Source organism: Balaenoptera physalus, assembly GCF_965194825.1.
Source record: "Balaenoptera physalus genome assembly, chromosome: 15".
NCBI lineage: Eukaryota > Metazoa > Chordata > Mammalia > Artiodactyla > Balaenopteridae > Balaenoptera > Balaenoptera physalus.
Genome location: NC_138894.1, coordinates 4,087,949 through 4,112,664, shown reverse-complemented (window position 1 = coordinate 4,112,664; position 24,716 = coordinate 4,087,949). Strand labels below are relative to the sequence as shown.

At 47.0% G+C, this 24,716-nt stretch overlaps 1 protein-coding gene across 4 annotated transcripts in view; it reads right to left on the bottom strand.

The window, feature by feature from the left end:
- The window catches only part of TGFBRAP1 (transforming growth factor beta receptor associated protein 1), a 48,418-nt gene extending 24,264 nt beyond the window's left edge, over positions 1 to 24,154 (bottom strand). The window contains exons 1-2 of one of the 4 annotated variants that reach the window (XM_082426352.1): positions 21,915 to 24,154; positions 7,492 to 8,192 (exon numbers count right to left, since the gene is read on the bottom strand). In XM_082426352.1, coding sequence (XP_082282478.1) covers positions 7,492 to 8,179 — 688 coding nt within the window. In that variant the 5' untranslated portion in view covers positions 8,180 to 8,192; positions 21,915 to 24,154. The other 3 variants (XM_082426351.1, XM_082426353.1, XM_082426350.1) reach the window with 3 other exon arrangements.
- Between the last annotated feature and the right edge of the window lie 562 nt (positions 24,155 to 24,716).

Below are 24,716 nucleotides of genomic sequence, written 5' to 3'. Positions count from 1 at the left end.
CACGTTCTCTCTGATGCAGGGATACAACCAATCTTGCAACTGAAAACAGAGAGCTGTTAAGTGTTTGTCAACGATAACGTCCACAGTCAACCACGGTTCATCTATTTTGTATATAAAGCACTAAATGACATTTCCAAATGAGCTGGATAGAGTCCATAGATACTGGGGTTTATGAAAATTCACATTCACCCAGTGAAGTCAATCCATTTTAAGTCAGTTTTCAAAGTGCTTGACATAAAACACCTTTAAAAACATGGTATGTAAATCAACTATACTTCAATAAAAACAAAAAACAGCATGCTATTGCCTGCAAATGATTAGATATTCCTACAGTAGAAAAACGGTTTCTATTACACAACAGAGAAGTGGGGAGAGGGAAAGAGACAGAGAAATACAAACAGTACTTTAAAACAATGGAAAGTATCTCAAATATATGATAGGAGCAAAATCCCTAAGCCTATGAAATCACTGACCCTCCTAAATTTTCCATGGTTACAAAGAGTGAAACGTATTGCACTTAATCAAGTACAAACATAGCTCTTTTCCTCTAAAGTAGGCTGTTCTTGAAAATGGGTATCAGGGGCTTCCCTGGTGGCGCAGTGGTTAAGAATCCGCCTGCCAATGCAGGGGGCACGGGTTCGAGCCCTGGTCCAGGAAGATCCCACATGCCGCGGAGCAACTAAGCCCGTGCGCCACAACTACTGAGCCCGCGAGCCACAACTACTGAAGCCCACACGCCACAACTGCTGACTCTCGCATGCCTAGAGCCCGTGCTCTGCAACAAGAGAAGCCACTGCAATGAGAAGCCTGCGCACCACAACGAAGAGTAGCCTCCACTCACCGCAACTAGAGAAAGCCCATGTGCAGCAACGAAAACCCAACGCAGCCAAAAAAATAAAATAAATAAATTTATAAAAAGAGAAAATGGGTATCAGGTGGGATCACACATGTGTGTCCATGCTGTGCTCTTGCCTGACACAATCTGGGGCACCTCCTGCAGGGGCCACTTGTACGTACAACACTTGTTTGGTTCTGCTTCACACTTAAAATATTGGCTCTCGTCACGTAAGTAGCACCAACCAAAACCCTGTCAAGATGACAGAGAAGTGAGCCTTAGAGAGAGAGTGAGAGTGTGTGTGTGTGTGTGTAAGTGCATCTCCTACTAAGGAAACACATTCCTTCCCCTTCAGTATTTCCCTTCCACCCTTAAAAGTCTCTTAAAATCATTCCGAAAAAGACTAACTCAACAGAAAAACAAAGGATATGCATCAGTAATTCACAGAAAACAAAATGCAAATAGCTAATAAATTCCTGAAGAGGTTCCCATATTCCTTAGTAACCAGGGGAACAGAAATTCAAAAAAAAAAAAAAAAAAAGTAAAAAACCAACCTATACCCATCAGATTGGCCAAAGGTTACAGACTAACAGCACCAAGTGTTGGTTAGGTATGAGGAACACTTTTGGAGAATAATTCTTTATCAAAACTGAATATACACTGACATGTTAATCTAGCGATTCTACTTTTAAATCGATGGCCAATTGACAAGCACAACGGTCACTGGGGTGTTTTTAAGAATAGTGTAAAATTGAGAATAATGCACCGAAAGAGTACGTGACTTCGGGTGAACCCACCACGAACAGAAAAGAAAGCTCATCTATTAGATGAGAACAAACAAGAAGAGCTGTAAGTCAGCATGCTGAGCGTCAGCTTAAAGCGACAGCCGACCTGAGCCGCGCCCAGGAGCTCCCCGGCGGTGAAGGGGTTCACGGAGATGCATTGGTAACCACCTCCCAGATAAAAAGCAGACACAGGAGGACGACAGGAGGCCAGCGGGGCCCCCGCAGCAAGAAGCACGAGGGTCCCCGGGATGCAGGGAAGTGGGTACGTGGCCCCGGAAGAGAGCAAACCCTGCCTGGGATGCTGAGGGTCAGAAAGTCAAGTTCAAGTTCGGGGCAGAGCAGGAACCGCTGACCAAGAAAGTCAGGCTGAACTTGTTACAGGGTCACAGGGGCCTGAGGAAGGCTGGCCTGGCAGGAGCCTGGAAGGAGGGACAGACCCAAACTCGGGGGAGGCTAGGCGGCCGCCAGCCACCAGGAAGGAGGCCTGAGTCAGGCCAGCCGGGGGCTCTGACCGAGGAGGGATAACTTCCGGGGCGAATCAGGGAACTGGGCACCTGACTTAGAGGGAGCGAGAGTCAAGGCCACTGTGCGCCATCAGAATCAGGACCAACACGATCGGGCGAGTCTGAGGCCAAGCCGGGGTCAGGGTACAGGGCTGGCAGGGCGTGGACCTCTGGGAGGGGCGCCTGGAGCGCCAATGCACCCTCAGGGGTGAGGGCACCCTTCCTGCAGCAGGAGAGCCAGGGGAGGCCAGGCCATGGGCAGAGGAGGTTCCCCTGAGGCTGGCGAGGGCTCCTCCTTACTTCTTCCCAGAGCAGACCAGGAGGCAAGGAGCTCGGTGGAAATGTGGAAAACCCTGGAAAGCTCAGCGCCAGCGGGTAAGAGGGGCCGACAGGGCAGTGGGTTCTGCGCCAGGGGTGGAGAGGGCACAAGAGTGAACGCACGGACTTTGGCATCTCTGATACTGTACAGTCACAGAGAGGACGTAACTAAGGTCTGAATTACCCCACGACTGCACTGCCAAAGTATTCAAAGAGCATGAAACATGCGGAGGGAGAGAAACTCGAGGTGCAAAGCTTGAGCTTTGCAGGAGGAAATGAGGTTCGCACTCTCTAGGATTTTCCGAGCATTTAGAACCAGCCAGCGAAAGAGCCTGAAGGGAGAGAAAAGCACACCATCTGCACCCAGACGTTTGGCAAATGTAACCTGGTGACGGGACAAGCATACAGCAACCCCAAGGAGCCTGTGAATTTCAGGTCAAATAACCGTGTTCTGGATAACACAGCTTTCATGGGAGCACGGACACCAAAACGCTGTCCAGCCTCGCCCTGGAATTAAATCAGCGTCGCCGCACTTACCCGCAAAGGCCGGGCATCACCCGACCAGGGACTGTGCAGCAGAGGCCCAGACATGAGTGTTCTTGCAATGCAAAGGGCAGAAACCAGAGATCAAGAACAGAGGCTTCCACACAAAAAGAGAAGCAGAGGATTTCACTGGAATAAAAGAGCAGATCAGTAACTGGCAACCAGGGGTCCAGGTCAGGTAGAGTTAAGGTGCCACAGGTCCACTCAGGAACAGGGGCACCGTTGTTGACACCCACCCACTGATTCTATGCTTGAAAGCAGGTGACACGCGCTATTGTTTCCATATTGTCAAAGGCACACAAGTGCTGTCAACCTGCAAATGTACCACGTTTGTAAATGGTACACCTTTAAAAACCATTGTTTTCCACTGGGTTATTTTCCCATTTAGAGGGTTTCTACCCTCTAAATATCAGTGGACCCCCTTATCTGAGCTGGGAGGGGGAAGGGGGCCATGAGGGGTAAGGAGTAGCTGAATTATCTGCATTCTTCAAGAAGCATTATCCAAGGATAGAGTTTAAAGTCACAATAATCAATTGTATTATGAAATTTTCAACAAAGCACTGCTTAAAATAGTACCATTTAAACGAAAGCAGGGAGTTCCCTGGTGGCCTCGTGGTGAGGATTCTGGGCTTTCACTGTCGGGGCCCAGGTTCAATCCCTGGTCGGGGAACTGAGATCCTACAAGCTGCGCGGCCCCGCCAAAAAAAAAAAAAAAAAAAACAACTAAGGCAAAAAGTTAAGAGCAATTTCTCATGACAGGGGAGTGGGCACATGTGATCTTCAGGGGGGAAGGCAGTGGGCAAAATGAAAACATACAGCGTTCATATGTCTGATGGTGCATATGCATTCATTATAGCAATTTGCTTGAACTTAATTTCTGAAGCCTTTTAATGATGGCGGTGATTACTGTGTTGTACAGAGAGCCTGCATAGAGTGATGTATTACAGAGCTTACAGGGGATCGCCAATGTGCTTATAATCACACCTGTTACAAGCAGAACAACAATTAGGAAGGTTGGTTCATTTACCATGATGGCCAGGTAGTTGAGACAGATTAAGTTTGAGGAAAAATGAGGCCTGAACATGACTGACTATCATTTCCCTTCAATCTGAACACTAAAACCAACACAGGATACTGGAGCCAAATGTTTTCACGGCAAAGCCTTTACAGCTAAAGCAGGCTCCTGGCTCATCAATAAGCAATCGGACTGACGGAACGAAACAGGAAACCCATTACGCGAGGCCCAACGGCATCAGGAAACTGACGGTACCGGCGAGGCAGCCACTGCCACCAGCGAGGAAAGACAGACTCCTGAAGCAGGTGTGAGGAGAACAGACAACCATACAGACAAAGATGAAATCGAATTCGCTCCTCACTATAAGAAGTGAAACCAGGGCTTCCCTGGTGGCGCAGTGGTTGAGAATCTGCCTGCCAATGCAGGGGACACGGGTTCGAGCCCTGGTCTGGGAAGATCCCACATGCCGCGGAGCGACTGGGCCCGTGAGCCACAATTACTGAGCCTGCGCGTCTGGAGTCTGTGCTCCGCAAAAAAGAGAGGCCGCGATAGTGAGAGGCCCGCGCACCGTGATGAAGAGTGGCCCCCGCTTGCCACAACTAGAGAACGCCCTCGCACAGAAACGAAGACCCAACACAGCCATAAATAAATAAACAAATAAATAAATAAAATTAAAAAAAAAAAAAAGAAGTGAAACCATAAAAGTACCAGCAGAAAATGTGGGTGCATCTGTCTACAACCTGGGAGAGGGGGAAACATCCCTCATAATTATGACTCAAAAAAGAAGCAATAAAGTACAAAGGTTAATACATTTGATTATATAGAAACGTGTAAGAAACGCTTTTTCAGGGTAAAAACTGGAGATATTTGAAACATGTCTCAGAGAAGTTGGTATCTCAAATATATAACAAATGCTAAAGTAAACAGCTAGCGAGAAGGGATAATTCCCATCAAAAGAAAGGCAAATGGCTCTTAAATTCTTGACAAATGTTCCATCTTGCTCATAAGAGGAGAAATGTGATTAACACCACTGAGATACCGTTCCTCATGTGCCAGACGGGCAAAAGCACGAAAGTCTGACAATATATCGACGCTGCTGGCAAAGCTGAGGGGAAACAGGCGCCAGGGGAAGAAAAAATGGTACCCACCACCTTTGTCGGGGGGTTGGGGGGGGTGGCAGTGTCCCCCTCCAGATTCACATGCGTTTACATGTGGACTCAGCAACCCAATCTTTAGAAAGATTTCCCACAGATACACTGGAAAAATCCGAACAGATAAGCTCCTACTAATACCAAGGACTGGAAAAAAACCCAAATGCCCACCAGCGGGGCCTGACTGATGCACGGTGGTCCCTCCACACAGGAGAGACAGCCTGTAACTCTGAAGGAGGGAGATACACATACCTACATGTTCATTTATAATTTTTGTTTGAAAATGAAAGGACAAACACTCATAAAGGTTACCTCTGGGGAAGGAGAGAGCAGGGGAATGTACCTTGCTGTGTGCATCTGATGTGGAGACTTGTACATATTTACAGAAGAAAACAATAAGAGAAAGCAATTTCTAGAAATGGAAAGTGAAACGAAACACATCCGTCTAACTGTATATCCCGTTGTTGGCAAAGCCACACGGATGGGAACTATTCCCAGTGACCTTAAACACAGAAATGTGACTGCACGTTCCTAGCGGGTTACACGGCCCCCACCCTGAGGACAAAAAGAACTACAATTAAACGTTTTCTGGTGATTACATGGCGGGCGCAGTGGTGTCGGTCCTGTCCTTCAGCTCTGTGTCCTGTGGGGCAGATCAAAGGAACAACCATGTCACGGTGGGAATTTACTAGGATCTGGGGGTGGGTGGGAGGAGACACAGGCACGCAGACAGACAGGGTCAGGGCCCAGTAGCCCCAAACTTGTTCCATCGATACGCTCTCAACGATGGGTTTTATCTTTAAATAATGCAAACTTCCCAGCTCTGTCCACCCAAGAGGCCTAGAAACAACGGACCCCAAGCACCTCCAGCACCCAGACTGTGGTCTCTAAACATCAGGGGTCCTTGGAGAAATGGTGGAAACCAGATCTAGGGCAGGAAACGTACAGAGGGACCCCGGACACCTTGTCACAGTAGAAAGCAAGGAAGATACCAAAGTTCCAGGGGCGCGGGGAAGGGGCTTGCAGTCAACCTGAATAAACCACCCCCAAGGGCAGATGCACTGAAACACCACATACATTTACGCCCATGATTCATGGTGACACTTCACTTGGGGAAGACAGAAGGGTCATCTTTGCGAAAACCTCCTTCTCCTGCCTTTCTTATACGATGACCCTGGGGGCAAACCAAGTTAATGAGAGGCTTCTCTTGCAGAAGGTTCCAGTCGACAGGAAGGAGGAATGGACAGCAACAGAATGCTGCCCTTCGGCAGCCCCTTGTGACTTAAAGGATCCCGGCACTACTCACCCGTAGCCACGGACATCACGAAGTCGTAAGAGGACAGGAAGACAGGTTAAAGACTACGGGTGTTAAGGGAGACACTCATCTCAGCACCTGCTTGTCCCAGACACACACACTATGAACCATCCACGACCATGACCACAGATGACGCTGCCAGCTCTGATTCTTCGGAGGCAGTGCAGAGAATGAGGAAGGCCACAGCAAACAGCTAAAGCCCTTTTAAGGAGTTAGCTGCTAGACGCTTTTTGGTGGGACGAAACTGCAGTCAGTAAGAGAAAATCAGGGGGGCTTCCCTGGTGGCGCAGTGGTTGAGAATCTGCCTGCTAATGCAGGGGACACGGGTTCGAGCCCTGGTCTGGGAGGATCCCACATGCCGCAGAGCAACTGGGCCCGTGAGCCACAACTACTGAGCCTGCACGTCTGGAGCCTGTGCTCCGCAACAAGAGAGGCCGCGACAGTGAGAGGCCCGCGCACCGCGATGAAGAGTGGCCCCCACCTGCCACAACTAGAGAAAGCCCTCGCACAGAAACGAAGACCCAACACAGCCAAAAATAAAAAATAAATAAATTAATTAATTAAAAGAAAAAAAAAAGAGTAAATCAGGGACATACCCTTGGAGCCTCCACCTTTGAAACCATCTGTTAAGTGAGCTCCCTCAGCTCCTTTCAGAATGGAGAATAAAAACAATCCGCTAGAAAACCCACCCACAGGAGAAAATCTTATAGAGAAGTCTTACAGATTCCTCTTTGTGTACTTATCCCCTTAGTGGGATTCTCTCCCCAGAGCCACCTTCAGGCTCTACTTTAGCACAAAGGAAATGTGATTCTAAGAGTGGTCTATTTTTGTTCCATTAAACCCACACTCACAGAACAATCTAATGAAAACTGCGCAAGCACCGGGCGTGCGGTTCTGTTTGCACGAGTGTCTAGCTTTCAGAACCACCACCTCCCTCTCCGATCTCAGCATGAGTTCAAGGACGGAGCGCAGGGAGAGCGGGCAGAGGTGGGCGAGCTGAGCCGGGGCGCCGGGCATCCTGCTCACCCAATCCGCCGGGGCCCGCCAGGAGGAACTCCTGCCTCCCTATCCTCTTGACGATGGGCCGCTTCTCCTCGCTGCAGAAGGGAAACAGGTCCTGGGCGACGCCCGTGCTGTAGTTGAGGATGATGTACTGGGTGGTGAGGGCCAGGCACAGGAAGTGGCCGTCCACCGCCACCGCCAGGGGCTGCTCCGGAGTGGACACCTCCCTGACGATCTGCACGCGGTCCTCGTACACCAGGAACACCTGGATGGTTCTGCGCTTGACGGAGATGATGCAGACCTCCACGCAGAACGGGTCTCCGCTCACCGGGTTCTCGTTCAAGGCGAAGGCCGTGGCCCCCTTGATGCGGGCACCCGAGGGCACAGGCTCCAGGCTCAGCATGTGGACCAGGGTGATGGAGCTGTCACAGAGCACCAGCAGCCGGTGGAGGGCCGACGCCGCCCGCAGCTCATTCACCGGCTTCTTGAAACCCAGGTGTCTGTGCAGCTGCTTGGTGGCCGTGAAGGTGGCCGACCCGCCGGGCACGGTCTTCTCCTCCAGCAGGAAGCGGTACACGAAGCAGTCGCTGGTGCCCACGTACAGGTTCCGGCCGCAGCACTCCACGCACTCCAGGGACACCCGCTCCCTGTCGCCCATCAGCTGCTCCCGCTCGACGGCGGGGACCAGGGTGAAGGCCTTGGTGCTCATCATGTCCACGGCTGATCTGCGGGAGAGGAGAAGAGAGGTGAGTTAGAGGAACAAGGACTAAGCAGAACCATTTCCGGTCACGATAAACACACGCTGATTCCCAGCTCTGATTTCAGTGAAAGGAAATCATTCGACACTGTTGGAAAAAAGTGAAGGAAAGAGAACGTTTCCCACTTGGTCTCCTCCCACCAGGCAAGCAGAGACCCTGGCAGGACAGCACACGCGTGTTTCTAATGAAGTGCCACCCTGCTCCTTCTCAAAAGAGCTGAGACTTACAGGGAGTCTCCTGTTCCTGGGAAACACACCTGTGGGTAGAAGACAAGCACACCTATTCCCCAGAGACAACGCAACAAAAACACTTCAGAAAAAGGCAAAAGCGATTCTCGTTGATGTTCCCCTGAGCCGCACCAGCCACTTGACTCGGTGTCTAAGTGAATGGTGGGGAGCAACCTCTATTGTGTGGTTCATTCCGGCCCCTCAGATCTCGTAGGAGACACAGAGGCAGGGATCACACCCCAAATTCCCTTGCATTTTTCCAACTGAGGTACGCCCGTTGCCCCAGCACCATATTTGGCTCCCAGAGGAAACCTGTTCGTGTGGAGCAGTAAAGACGTGCCTCGGAACTTCCCTGGTGGTCCAGTGGTTAAGACTCCACATTTCCACTGCAGGGGATGTGGGTTCGATCCCTGGTTGGGGAACTAAGACCCCACATGCTGCACGGCGTGGCCAAAAAGAAAAAAAGAAAAGATGTGCCGCAAATCTCCAAGTCTTGCAGGTGGTGAGTTGAGGTACTTAGTGGATTTGTGAGGTTACGGACAGGTCAGTTAATGGATTACTTCCACCAGAAGACAGACTGCCCCAGACTCTAACGCTGGGCTTTCTACTTCTTCCTCCGGAAAGGACTCTGGTTTCACACTCCACAAAGTTAGAGGCAGCAGAAATGTGCAAGACGGCTTTTCCCTGATGTCTCCGCTGGCCAGAAAGCAGACTCACGCCCAGTAGTCCCTGATAGCCCCAAGCAGGAGAGGGGGATTATGCAGCTCTAAAGAGAACTGCAGGGCCTGATGAAGTCAGAGGGAGGCTGGCTGGACTTCTTCTCACTTTCCGTATCCAAAAGCGTTGCCTCATAAGAGACCAAACCCCTAATCCTTTGATGCGTTCCAGCAAAGGCTGGAAGTGAAAGACCTGTACAATGAAAACTACAAGATGTTGATGAAAGAAACTGAAGAGGACACAAATGGAAGGATACCTATTGAATATGTTCATGGATTGGAAGAATTAACATTGTTAAAAGGTACTTACTACCCAAAAGCATCTATAGATTCAATGCAATCCCTATCAAAATTCCAGTGGCATTTTTTATAGAAATAGAAAAAAATAATCCTAAAATTTGTATGGAATCACAAAAGACCCAAATAGCCAAAGCAATCTTGAAAAAGAAGAACACAACTGGAGGCATCAAACTTCCTGGTTTCAAACTATACTACAAAGCTATAGTAATTTAAACAGTATGGTACTGGCATAAAAATAGACGCACAGATCAATGAAACAGAATTGAGAGCCCAGAAATAATCCTCCACTTATACAATCACCTAATATTTGACAAGGGACCCAAGAATACTAAATGGGGAAAGGACAGTTTCTTCAACAAATGGTGCTGGAAAAACTGGATAACCACGTGCAGAAAAATGAAATTGGACCCCATCTCACAACACTCACAAAAATTAAATCAAAATGGATTAAAGACTTAAACATAAGACCTGATACCATAAAACTGAAACAAAACATAGGGAGGAAGCTCCTTGACTTTGGACTGGCAATAATTTTTTGAATATGACACCAAAAGCACAAGCGACAAGCACAAGCAAAAATCAACAAGTGGGGCTACATCAAACTAAAAAGCTTCTGCACAGCAAAAGAAATAATCAACAAAATGAAAAGGCAACCTACAGAATGGGAGAAAATATTTGCAAACCATATATCAGATAAGGGATTAATACCCAAAATATATAAAGAACTCATACAAATCAATAATAATAACAACAATAACAACCAAACAATCCAATAAAAAATGTGTCTATTTAGAGGAACTAAATAGACGTTTTTTTCAAAGAAGACATCCAAATGGCCAACAGGTACACAATAAGGTGCTCAACATCACTAATCATCAGGGAAATGCAAATCAAAACCCCCATGGGACATCACCTCACATGTGTTAGGATGGCTATGATCAAGAAGACAACAAGTATTGATGAGGATGTGGAGATAAGAGAACACTTGTATACTGTCGGTGGAAAACTGGTGTAGCCCCTATGGAAAACAGCGTGGAGGCTCCTCAAAAAATTAACAATAGAAATGCCATATGATCCAGCAATTCCATTTCTCGGTATATATCCAAAGGAAATGAAAAAAGAAGTTCGAAGAGATCTCTGCACTCCCATGTTTACTGCAGCATTATTCACAGTACCCAAGATATGGAAACAACCTAAGTGTCTGTCAATGGATGAATGGATAAAGAAGATGTGAGATATATGGACACGCATACACGCACACATACATACATATACGTCTGTACAAGGGAGTATTATTCAGCCATGAGAAAAAGGAAATACTGCCATCTACAACAGCATGCGTGGACCTTGAAGGCGTCATGCTAAGTGAGATAAGGCGGAGAAAGACAAACACTGACTGATCTCACTTATATGTGGAGTCTAAAAAAGCTGAACTCCTGAAAACAGAGAGTAGAATGGTGGTTCCCAGGTGCTGGGGGCATGTTGGGGAGATTTTATTTAAGGGTGCAAGTGTGTATCTAGTGCTAGATAAGTCCTGGAGAGCCAATTCACAGCACGAAGGTCAACAATAGTGTATTATAAACTCCAAAGTTGCTAAAACAGAATTACATGGAGGTAAATGAAAGTTGACACTAAACATTCTGATACTTAAAAATGATTTATTCCTTTAAGCAGTAGGAAAATTTCCTCCATGATCTAGTCACATGATAAATTTACTTGGATAAAATAATGAATCACAGAAAGATAAACTTTAGGCTGTACCTCCCTATATTAAGTCCAACTTACTGGGGTCTGAATTCAGAGAGGTTTTAACATGGTAATAAGATTAAAAATTTCTCTAAAGTGTACAATTCATACTTTATCGTGTGATCGCAAACTGATCTGATATTTAAACTAACTTTTTCTTAGAACTGCACCTTAAAAGCATGGCTGTAATTTAAAAGATCAATATTTCAGTTTTCTCAAAATTGCAAAATATATACCTAGAGGAAAAAAAAGGAAAAATATTAATACATTCATGGACAATAAAAAAAGATAACATTACATATGCAACAAGCACCTGTATGTGTGCAAAAAAAGTTACAAGACACTGTGCCTTTCCCAAGAGTCTCCCAATCTCATTAAGGACATAATAGAAAACTACACAAGTAACAGTATAAAGCAACATGTGTGCTAAGGGCCAAAATTTAAATATTAGTGATTACTTTCCACCAAATTAAGAATATACACACCACCACTAGTGATAATCAGAATCTGAGTGTCTTTGAAAATGTTAATGTACAAATATTAGTTTTCAAAAAAAAAAAATACTAGTTTTCTTCTACAGATGTACACAGTATCTTTTAGTTACACCTGAAGACACTGTCAAAAGAATCTGTTGCTTTGGCAACTTCCTAGGTCCCTTTAGGTTTCCTAGGAAACCTCAGTTCAGTAAGTCCCTTCTTGCTGCTACACAGAGAGCTGGGCAGCAGATTTTGAGATTACCCATAAGCTTCAAAAGCGTTTTTCTGTGTTCTTTACTTGAAGAACTGTTACAACAGCCGTATAGGCTTCTAGAGGCCCTACTTCTCTTCGTAGCACTTGGCCGAGCCTGGGAGAGCTGATGCGTTTACACAATGCAAGACCTCGGGCTATATGCTGATTTCATGGACACTGTCCCATAAAATAAGCACCAGGTCCAGATGGATCTCCTAACAGTTCTACCAGACCTTTGGCAATCGCATAATTCCAATTTCACACAATACATTTTCCTGAGAATAAAAAAGAAGAAGGAACGTATCCTACTTCATTTTATAAAGCCAGTGTAAATTATAACTTTGATATCCAAACCAGATATAGGAAAAAGGAAAATCATAGATCAGTCTTATAAATAAATATGCAAAAGTATAAATGTTAGCACACTGAATCAAGCAATACGTGTGTGTGTGTGTGTGTGTGTGTGTGTGTGTGTGTATATATGAACACAATATGAATAAGCTGGCATGCAATACTGGTTTAAGGTAATAAAATCTGCCAGTTTAACTGAGCACATTTAAAGATTAAAAGAGAAAACACATAAAAGAAGGAACAAGACCCTTATCACCTCTTGTGGGTTGAATTGTATCTCCCCAAATATGTTAAAAAGTCCTAACTCCCATTACCGGTGAATATGACCTTATATGGAAATAGGGTCCCTACAGATGATCAAGTTAAGATGAGGTCATTAGGGTGGACCCTAGTCCAATATGAGTGGTATCCTTATAAAGAGGGGAAATTTGGACTCAAGACAGACATACGTAGAGGACAGACACGTGGAGACACAGGGAGAAGATGGCTATCTACAAGCGAGGGAACACCCAAGGCTGTGAGGACCTCGGGGAGAGGTCTAGAATAGATTCTCCCTCAGAGTCCTTAGGAGGGACCACCTCCGCCACCACCCTGATCTCAGACTTCTATACTCCAGACTGTGGGACAACAAAAATTTATGTTATTTAAGCTACCCAGTTTAGGGTACTTTGTTACAGCAGCCCTAGCAAACTAATACACCATCTGTAGTCAACATTGTAATGGAAGTCTTCGCCAGTTGAAAAAGAATAGTTACAAAGAACTGAAGACAAAGACATAAAACTATAATTGTTTACAGGTGATAGTACCGTTTGCGTGGAAACTCACAAATAATCTATTAGAATTAATAAAAGGTTAGAAATACCCTTTAATCAAAAAAATCAGTATACCAAAGTAATCTGCATTTCTACACACAAACAACAATTAGAAATTTTAATCTTGAATAAAGGACACTTACAGTAGTATAAAAAAATTAAGGTATGAAGAAATTGTCTAGCAAAGACGTGTAAGAACTTCAAGGAGAAAATCAAAATCTTATTGCTAGATATTAAGGAAGACCTGATTTTTAATCTCAGCATACATTTCTGCAGAAATTGACAAGCTGGTTTTAAAATTTAAATGGTAATCCAAGTACCTAGAATAGTCAAAACAATCTTGAAAACAAAGAACAAAGTTGAAGGACCTACACTGATTTCAGCAATTGCTATAAAACTGGAGTAATTAAGATATCTAGATAGGCAAATAGATCAATGGAACAGGAGAGAAAGTCCAAAATTAGACCCACACATATGTATTCAATTGGTTCTTGACAAAGGCACCAATGAAATTCAGTGGGGAAAGTAAAGTCATTTCCATCAATGGCACTGGAACATGTGGATAACCTTAAATGGGGTTAAGAATTAACCTCAATTATCCCTACCTCATACCATGTACAGAAATTAATCTGAGATGCATCAAATTATTTTAAAACCAAAAGCTAAAACTATAAATCTTCTAGAAGAAAAGGCAGAAGAATATCTTTGGGGCCTTGGGGTATATAAAGATTTCTTAGGATACAAAAAGCACTAACCAGAAAAGAAAAAAAGGTGATAAACTGGATTTTATAAAAATTTAAAATGTGTATCCATTGAAAGACACAATTAGGGAAATGAATAGGCAAGCTCCAGACTGGGAGAAAAACTTGTGATATACATATCAGGCAAAGGGCTCATTTCCAGAATATATAAGAACTCCCACCAACCAATAATAAAAAGACAACTCTAGTTGTTAAATGGAAAAAGATTCAAAAGTGAAGGTATGTGAATGACCAATAAGAACATGAAAAGATGTTCACCATTATTAGTCATCAGAGAAATCTATTTTAAGCCATGAGATACCATTTCACACCTATTAGAATGGCGACAATTAAAAAGACTGACAACACTAAATGTTAATGAGGACAAAAGACAACTAGAAACCTCATACTTTGTAGGAAGGAGGATAAAATGGTACTGTTGCCTTGGAAATCTGGTGGTCTTTTACAAAGTTAAACATGCATATATCCTGTCACCCCGCAGTTCCGCTCTTAATGTTTCCATTTCTCTGGAGTACATGCCAACACCCACAATAAGACTTGTACAAGAATGTGCATAGCAGCCTGATTCATAATAGCCCAAAACAGGAAACAGCTCAGTTTTACCCATTCGTACCCATACGTGGAGTATTCACAAAGCAGAATACAACTTGGAAATAAGGATAAACCACCGCTAAAGCCAACAGCATGGATGAATCTCAAAAACACTGAATGAAAGAAACCATACACGTATATGTGTCTGCATGTATATGAAGTTCAAAAGCAGGCGACACTCATCTATAGTGATAGAAGTCAGAACAGTGGTTACTTTGGAAAGAAAGGGGTGACACAAGGGAACTTTCTGGGGTGACACAAATATCCTACATCTTGTTTGAGGTATTGGTTGCACAGGTGTATGGCTTTGTCAAAATTCACTGAACTGTGCACTTAGGTTCGGTGTATTTTACTGTATGCAAATTCTGCTTCCATGAAAAAGCAAACTTGCCCCTAAAAGACCCAGAGAAAAAAATGCAATTCCAATAAAACTGTAACAGGTATATATGTGTGTATCTGTGTGTGTGTGTGTGTGTATAACTCAACAACAAGACTATAAAATTCATATGCAGAGAAGGACCAAAAAAAGCAAGACACTTCTGAAAAAGGTAAGGTAAGGGGACTTGACTCAACAGAGAAGATGAAATATAAAGTGATGGCTATTAGGATAATGTGGTGCTGGTACAGGACGAACCCAAGAGAACATACCTGAGGGCTCAGAAACAGACCATGCATATACGGAACCTAAGAATATGACAGAGGTGGCACTGTATATCACGGGGTGTATACAGAGCACGCACATGCTCAATGAACAGTGCTGGGCAACTGGATATCCACACAGAAGAAAAAAGATTAAACTAGAGTCCTACATTACACCACACACCAGAATTATTCCAGACAGATGAAGATTCCTAAGTATGGAAGGCATAACTTTAAAACTCTGAGAAGAAAATAGGGGAAGAATATGTTAATGACCTTAAGGTAGGGAGGAACTTCTAAAATAAGATAAAAAAGCACAAACCCTAGGGAGAAAGATAAATTTATTCACGCTAAAATGTAAAACCTACGTTCTTCAAAAGATACCATCAAGAAAGTGAGAAGTTAAGATGAAGAAACATGAGGATGGGGGAGAAGACGCTGACCTCACACGTCTGACGAAAAGACGCCTGGATGGTCCAGGGAACTTGCACGGGAAGAAAATAACACGCATCTCACAGAAGAACGGGCAAAAGGCGATCCGGCTTCTCATAGAAGCGGAGACGTGAATGGCCAGCAGCCGTGGAGGAGTGATCAACCTGCAGAACCATCTGGAATTGCAAATTGCAGCTACAAGGAGACTTCGCTGCATACCCATCAAGCGGACAACACCTCTGAAGTCCTATGACATTGGGGATTTGCAAGAACCTGGAGCAATGGAAATGCTCCACGCTGCGGGTAAAAGTCACAGCAGAAAGAATAAACATGGAATAAAAGCAATGTTTGAAGTAGAAAGATTATCTAGACTCAGAAAGACACTTGTAGACCCAAGGTTACAAGATTAAACAAAGAAAAAAATATATCTATACATATAGACTCCCGATCTGAGCCAGAAATAAATATATCCTGCTAAAAGAATGCTATGACAAAGTGCTGTTTATTAAGATGGGATCCTCGCCAATAATTACTTTTCTTGAACCAAAGGACACTGTTACCTCCTGTCACAGAACGTTCACATAATATGAGAACAGCCTTAAGATGGGCATGGCATCCTGTGTGTCTGCAAAGAATCACACATTTGAGGATTACATTGACACTTTAAAATAAAGCAAACTCTATAGAGCCCTACGCAGCATATGTGCATCAGAGATGTATCACTTTAGAGGTAAAAACCCATCAATGGGTATCACAGCCCTATCACAGGAGGTGCTTCCCTACGGACCAGCTAAAGATTAATTCTTACCTACATTTTAAAAAGGACACTTTACCTAAAGGCAGATTTGCTATTGTCCCAGTTTACATTTTTTTAAAATTTTCTGATAGTCCTTTATAAGTGAATAGAGATCAAACGGTCATTCTAACGTTTGGACCAGAGCCAGGCCTGATTCTAAGCCAACACGGGAAGATGGGCAGGACCATGGACCTCACATCTCAAACACCACATCTTTACCCCCTTAAAGCGCTTCGGAAAGTGTGCCACTGCCTAAAAGATAAACTCCAAACTGATCACAAGATGCGAAGCCCTTAAAAATGTAAACTTGGCCAATCTTTCCTCTTAATTATAAATTACAGTCATTAACCTATTCATATTATTCCACATCAGTCACTTGTTTTATTAGCTACATTCAGTTCTGAATCCTTGAATTCCTCAGGCACTTGAGCTGGAAAGCCATGTCTACGTCTGCAAGCATGTGAGGGGCTCTACAAACCCACCAGTTGTCAAAAGGGATCGGGAGCAAAAACCACTCCCTGGGCACCGTTTCAAGGGACGGAAACCATTCATCAGAAAGTAGATTTCACTGGTGGTCCAGTGGTTAAGACTCCACGCTTCCACCGCAGGGGGCACGGGTTTGATCCCTGGTTGGGGAACTAAGATCCTGCATGCCGCAGGGTGCGGCCAAGAAATTAAAAAAGAAAGAAAGAAAGACTCTGACTGGGGGTCAGAGTCTCGGAAGTGGGCCCAGGGAGCATGGCAGAGACCCTCCGAGAGCCCGCCACTGGTCAGAGGAGCTCAGGCGTTAGCTGTAAGAGAGCTTGCATTCCTTGAATCTGCCTGTCATTTACAGTATTTCTACAAATGCAACTTTAAAAAAATTTTTATTTTGCCATTTTAACAACAGACTTTGATAGAAAAAAGTTTCGTAAGAAGTTTCTCGATTAACCTGGGTAAACGCATTTATAAAGACCTGAGATACCAACACTCTAGAAGGGGGAGATCTTTGGGAAAACTGAAAATAGCAGTTCTACTGAAATCAGGTCTGAAAATATCAAACCTACAAGGGAATTAAAGTTGTCACACATTCTCACGTTCCAGGAAAGGGCCGGGGGGAGATACACAGCCTCCCAAGTTTCATCGGCTGTTTTCAACCCCACGTCAACAGGTTATCATGTTGGTCCCATAAGATCAGGAGAGACAGTTGAGGCCCAGAGGACGGAGCTGAGCGGAGGGGCCGGAAAGGAGGTCTCACAACACCGCAGGTCACCTGGCCTCACTCCCGTGGAGGCTGGAGCAAGCTCGGGGCCAGTTTCTCGTGGAAGGAGGAAGACTGAGCAGACGCTGGACCAGGGGAGCCGGGAACGTCTGGGATGGACTCAGGTAGGACAGAGGGTGTATTCTGGCAAGTCACCTAAAGCCTCTGGGCCTGTCCCCTCCTTGAATCTGGGTGGATGACACGCTCTCTCTGGACTATTCTCTGGCTCCTGTGGAGGACAGGGTAGTGACAACAGTATCCCAGGGAAGCCATAACCCTTGGGATGCTCCTCACGTGCCAGGCTCCGGATCAAGTGGCCTCTTCCAGCTCACCGCGGTGGCCGACCAGGCCGGCACTCTCGTCACTCCACTCCGCAGGGGGAGATGGAGCTCTCACAGGCTGAAGGACCACGGAGAGCGGGGCCCTAACCACTGCGCCACACTGCCCGCCCCGGGGTCAAGGCCGCTCTGAGTCTGGATGAAGGATGGGCACCAGCTGACTGCGGCCCTGGGCCCCGGGTTTGGACGGATGCTTCGCTCCGAGAGGCGGGTGTCACTGTGGACACAGAGGCTACACAGCCGCAGGTGAAGAAACTGGGACTTCACCCCCGTTTCTGTTTCTGACTCCAAGGCCATGTTCTTCCTACTGCATTGACCAAAGGGGGCGAGTGTGACTTCGGATCCCCGAAGAGAACTCAGACAACCCCAGACACGGGGGGCACCGTGGTGTGAGGCCCACAGGTGCGGTCCTCCTGCAGCTCCTCCCGAGGGACCCTCAGCAGTAGGTCCTCGCTTTCCATCCCGAGGCTAGAAGAGGGCCCCCAGGACCCGCCTCACCCTCCCTTCTTACGTTTCTCTGTGGCCAAACGCCTCCCCCCCTCCCCACGCCCCCTAAACAAGCTGTGTCACAAATAAACGCTTCTTCCCAAATGCAGTGCAGTCAGCACTGCCTTGCTCAACCTCAGATACAGAGTGACACGCGGACACGTTTCTCCGCCAGCCCGGTAATCTCATCTAAACGGGACACACGTTTCTGTGGCGTCAGTTGTTCTGAGGGACGGCAGCCCATGCTGCCCCTGTGCTTCTCTCAGCTCTCACAGCCGGATGCTCAGTGACCCGGTCCTGAAATCCGCCAGGAATCGACAACACATTTACTGACCTGCACCAAAGACAACTTTTCCCCCTTTTGAAAATCAGGACACCACTGGATGACCATTTAATGTTCTCTTTTGCACTCATGTGACAGAGATATTATAAGGCTAGTTACATCACAATAAACCTGTTTCAATGACCTGAAAGAGTATCTTAAAACAGAAGAAGAAAAAAGATACAGCTAAGGCCGAACAACTAACTTGTCATCTTGATCTTTTCCCAGTACATACCTATATGTAACTATTCATAGTTGGGACCCTTTTCCTGGGCAATACTAATCAGAATTATTTAAATACGTATATATGTAAATATACACACACAAGTGTATGTACACATACATATATACACATAGCACATATATGCATTTGTGTGTCTCTGTGTATACATATCATATGCGTCCTGTAACAGCAACACCAGCAGTTATAACTGAAGCAGGGATTTGCGAAGGGCAGGGAAGGGGAGGCAGACAAGCTGCAGAGGAGGAGTATGGCTCTCCAGGGCATTTCCTCTGTAACATCTTCCTCAGTACTGGACCTTCAAACCGTCATAAGAATGATTGAGGGCCTACTGGATGCTAGGCAATTGTCCTCTTTCACAGGTTATTTTTCCTGAATCTTTAATCTACCCAACAGCAGCTACTTGACCATCAAAAGATCTTGATCTCAAATCATCTGCACGAATTCACAACACGCTCAGTGACCACTCCTGCCCTTCTGCATTGAGCACTCCAGCTCACTCGGGGTAGCCCCAAATTAACTTGTTACTTCTACGCTCACTTTGTAGTACGGTATTGTTTAAGAAAGAAAAACGGGTCAGGTCTGCCACAGAGGAGATGAGTTATAAAGACCAAATTGTTGGGCGGTATCCAAACACCTGGCTGCCACAAATGATTAATGTATTTCTAATGAGAACTGAGACCAAGATGAAGATGCTTAACTCGTTAAGTCAAATTTCCTCGAGTTTTCTTAAAGGATCACAAAATTTTAATATTAGCGTGAAGGAATAAACCATAATAACCAGTTTTTTTTTTTTTTTATGAACAGAAATGCTAGCTGCAAATCAGGCCTGGAAATTTCACGTTTTTTAAACAGTGAGCTCGGTGCTTTTAAAGCTTGTCAACTGGAGCTGCCTGAGGGAAGAACAGGCTCCTGACAAAAAGCCCTGTCACTGGAGGGTCAGGCAGAGGCTGGAGCGTCCTGGGAGCCCGCAGTGGACAGCAACTTGCCTCCACCTGTAGGACCCAAGGACTGCTGTTCACCGTCTGAGTGGAAGAGAAAAGGCAGAGGACGTACCTGAAGGCGAGGACTAGCACCACATCTGTCCCCCACGTCTTTGTAAAATGTTCACAGCAAATTGGAGTTCAGAGCCCCCGGGGAGCCTCACCCCAGAGGAGAGCCCTCACTGGGTTAACAGTTACTCAGAGCCAAGACCACCGCCTTCAAAACTGAGACAGCCACCATGCCACATCCTCATTTCTATTTAGTAACAATAATTCATCGAGCACCTACTAAGTGCCAGGCTCTGTGCCCAATGCACATTTTCTTCCTGGAATGCATGTATCTTTTCTCATATTCCCCCTATTTTGATTGAAGAAATTGAGGCTCAGGACGTCCAGTGAATGCCCTGGGCTCCCAGTTAGGAAGTGGCAGCGTCAGGGTTTGAACCTGCAGCTCCACGCCCACCACCGCCACGGAACAGCACTGCCCCTTTGCACAAAGGAATGGGGCCTGTGAAGGCTAGTGGTAGACGGCCTCTAGGGCCACACACCGAAGAGGCCGCTCCAGTGACCACCGAGGCTGCGTGCCTGTCAGAAATGGAAGGAAAAAGAAAAGGAAGCAGCTGGCCAGATGTTCCTTCCTACCTGACCATGGGGCTGGAGTTTCCGGCTGACCAACAGAGAAGCGCGGCCAGAGGAGGGGTAGCGGGCTCGGGGGGCGCCTCCAGCCGTGAGCTCTGGGCCAGGGTCTGCCAGCTCACACCGCAGCGGACCCTCCTCACACATTCTCCCCGGGTCTTCGCCTGCCACCACTGTCCCCGCGGCTGCCTGCCCTCCCCAAGCGCTTCCTCAAGGATGGAACCCTGATCCGAGAGGTTGGGACCCCAGCACCCAGTACAGTCCGTGTGCATTAAGAGGCGCTGGGTGAACCCCCATGTCCAGCGGCCAGGCAGGGCCTGGGGGGGTGATGGTCACCCAGCAGCCCGTGACGGAAGCAATGGCAGGTGCGGGAAATTGCAGGCGGGAGCTTGTGTCTTGAAAGCCACCCCCTAAAACACAGGAGGCGAGAAGCGGAGAACTCAACTTCCTTCCACCCGCACCTCCGTCCCAGGGTAGAACAGGGGCGAGGTCTCCCCTCCTCCCATTGCACCCCTGCCCCGTCTCCCAGTACAGGCCAAACAGGCCCGAATGTGGCCCGGAATCTGCACTCTCAAATCCCACGAGCTCCAGAAAACGTCAACCACAGCGACAAAACCATCGTACGCACGGGTGGAGGGGAGACGGGCGAGGGGCACGGGGTGTTGTCCCGCCGGGCTCCTCCCTCCAGAACAGCGAAAGCCCACCCAAACCGGGACCAAGTCTCGGGTCTTCCCAGCCCCGAGAGCGCGCAGCCGCACAGCCGCCCCCTCCCGGCGCCGCGCGCCCGCCACCCGCGCACCTGCCTGCGCGCACCTGTCCGCGCACCTGCCCGCAGGCCGCCGACCCCCAGCCCCTGCCGACCCCAGCCCCACCCTCCCCGCGCTCCCTGCCCGCCCCGCGCTCACCGGCCCGCGCTCCGGCCGCTCCGGGCCCCGCGCCCCGGGCCGCGCGCTCCTGGGCCCCGGCCCCGGCTCCAGCCCGGCCCCGCCGCTTCCCGTCACGTGGACGGCCGAGGGCGGGAGCGCCAGGCCCCGTCCGGCCTGCGGCCCGCGTCGCCTGCAGACCCCGCCCCGGGCCGGGCTACGGGGAGGGGGGCGCCCCGGGGGCGCCCCTCCGGCCTCTGGTGCCGGGGGTCTGCAGGGTTCCCGGCGCGCCTGCCTCGGGGGTCCGGGGGGAGACGCGCCGATCCCCGCGGGCGCTCGAGCGGAGCCTGCCGGGCGCAGGGCGGGGTCGATAACGCGGCGAGGCTGCCGCTGCCGGGGCCGCGCTTTCTCCTCCCCCGCGGCCTGCCGGACTCGCTCGCCGCCCTGCTTCTAGCACCGCGACGGCGCTGGGCAGTGCACCTGCTGAAGGAATGAATGAATCCATCCACCCATCCATCACTCCTGGGAAAGGCTGGATGGCGCTGCCACCTGACGAAGTCGGGCTGGAGGAGTGGACGGCTGCCGGTGGCCCCCCTGGAACCGAAATGTACTGCTGGGCATGAGCCGCCCGCTTCCGGCCCACCGCTAGCCCCGAGCCCCAGGGGCAGTGTATTCCAAGGTGTCCTTATTGAAGCAGGGAGTCCTGGGACTATTTTACCCAGTCCTTAAGGAAGGCTCATCAATAGCTATTCCTTTGGGTCAAGCCACAGTGAAGACGCCTAGGTTACGAAGAATCCATGCGCCTCTCTTCAATATATAGTCAAAATCCAGTTTCACGATGAAAAAATTAGAAAACTCCCTCCAGAGCTGTCAGTGCTCAATTATCAGCATAAATTATAAAAAGCCCAATTTTCTCAATGATTTCCCCTGACTTTAGAGGTCCCCTGTGACCTCAGCTTTCCTCCAGGCCCTGGGGATTACAGAATAAAAACGTCCTCCAGAACCAGGAGTCATACCAGATTCTACTCTGTGGTCTTCTGCTTCAAATGGAGAAAAACAAATGACCCCCCCCCCCAAAAAAAAGTTAAGTGAAGGAAATAAAGAACCATCAGGAATTACTCTTCTATGGCCTTTCACGCCCTTCCCTTCGGAGTTCGTGGCCACACACGTGCCCCAGCCCCAGGCAGTGCTTCAGCCCTGACCCGGCGGATCCAGCATCACTGGCCCAGCCTCCAGGCAGGGAAGGGGTTTCCCAGAGTGTACAGCTATGTGTGCTTCAAAGACAAGTGGCAATGAATGGACTCCCGGGTCTATCGCAGCCAGGGAGCTGGAGAACACCGGAGTACGTTCAGCCGTCTCCTCGTTTGGCCCAGTCCTGTGGAGGATATGTGACTGGTCATCAGCTCATCACTGGCCCAGCCGGGCCTAGAGTCCACTCTGCGCTTTTTCATTTCAGCGCTCTACCATGGCCTGGCGTGAGATTAGGTGCAGAGGTGACACCTACTGACTGCCAGCTGGACATTGGGCTAAGGGGCTTAGGGCAGTGATCTCATCTAAGCCTCGCCATATCCTTATGAGGTAGGCACTATTGATTTCTGCATTGTACACGGGAATTCACAGATGCAAAGAGAAGTGAAAGGCTTCTCCCAAATTCCATGGAAGAAAAGAGCAAGGATAAGAACTCAGAACTCAATAACACCATAAAAATTTTTATACATAAAATTAAGTTTTGTTGGTTGAATGGTTTATGGAATATTTGTGTTCTGCTTTAAACAATCTAGGAGTGCAAACGTGTTAACAAAAAAGGGGAGTAAAAGGAGGTAATTCAGAAATAATTATTTCCTTTTTGAAAGGATTTGCCATAAGATTCTTAAAATGGCAAACTCCACATGTGCTCATTAATCCATCTAGAAACATTTGTTCTTCCTGAACTTTCTGAGGAGTCTATTTCACATATGTCCGGCAGCTGTATGTAAGTAACTATTCCATAAATGTGCAAAGATCTGCATCAGGCTAATTCAATATTTCTCATGTTGTTTTGATTGGTCATATTTATGAATGATCAAAGTAATATTTTCAAAGGAATTATTAATTAACTTCATTTATTATATTTATTAAATATCCCTTGGGCCCATACTACACATGTTAGAGTATTTTATAGAGTTTGAAAAAAATGGTCTAATAGATTAAGCGTTGAATAGGTACAACCGAATACTTTAATAGTTGCTATCTACTCCCAAAACTTAACATCCTCACTTACACATAGCAGAACTGTGGTTCTAAATAGCTAAACACATGGGTCCAAAACGTGAACTGTTTTTTGTTATATTCACTTTGAAGCATTTTATGGATGCTCAGATACTGTTGACAATACATCTGATAAAATATTTATAACGTAAGTCTCTTAAATATTACACTGCCAACAAGAGGAATCAACACCCCAGGTTCTCAGTTTATATCTTGTTCACAATTTATTCATTCAGTAGACACTTACTGAGTACCTAAGTACAAGCGCTGCGCATGCTAGGGACCGGGCGGAGATTCCAAGGACACATATGCACCCTGTCCCAGAGGAGCTCATAACCCAGTGAGGTGATGATGCCAGGCAGGGCAGTGTTTGTTGGTTTCCCTCAGCTTTGTTCTTGTCGACTACAGGCACCAAATAAAAATGTTAATGAAACCCTCATGATCGTTGAGTGAAGGGAAAATTCTCATAAAACTTAAGCAACGGGTTTCCCTGGTGGCGCAGTGGTTGAGAGTCTGCCTGCCAATGCAGAGGACGCGGGTTCGCGCCCTGGTCTGGGAAGATCCCACATGCCGCAGAGCAGCTAGGCCCGTGAGCCACAACTACTGAGCCTGCGCGTCTGGAGCCTGTGCTCCGCAACAAGAGAGGCCGCGATAGTGAGAGGCCCGCGCACCGCGATGAAGAGTGGCCCCACTTGCCGCAACTAGAGAAAGCCCTCGCACAGAAACGAAGACCCAACACAGCCAAAAATAAATAAATAAATAAAATGCTGGCTTAACTCCTAGAGAGTTTTTAAAAAAAAAAGTTAAATTAAAAAAAAAAACTTAAGCATTTATGGTTACTATATAATACTCATAGATAATACTGTAGCAGGAATAAACTTCAGTCTACAAACTTAAATATGCAACAAATGGAATTTTTTCTGTAACTGAGCTTTATTTCTACTTTAAGCCCCCACTCAGCTACAATGACAATAATCTTATCAGCGGAGGCCGGCCCCCTCTCTCAGGACTGTGTCTGGTTAGGGAATTTGTGAA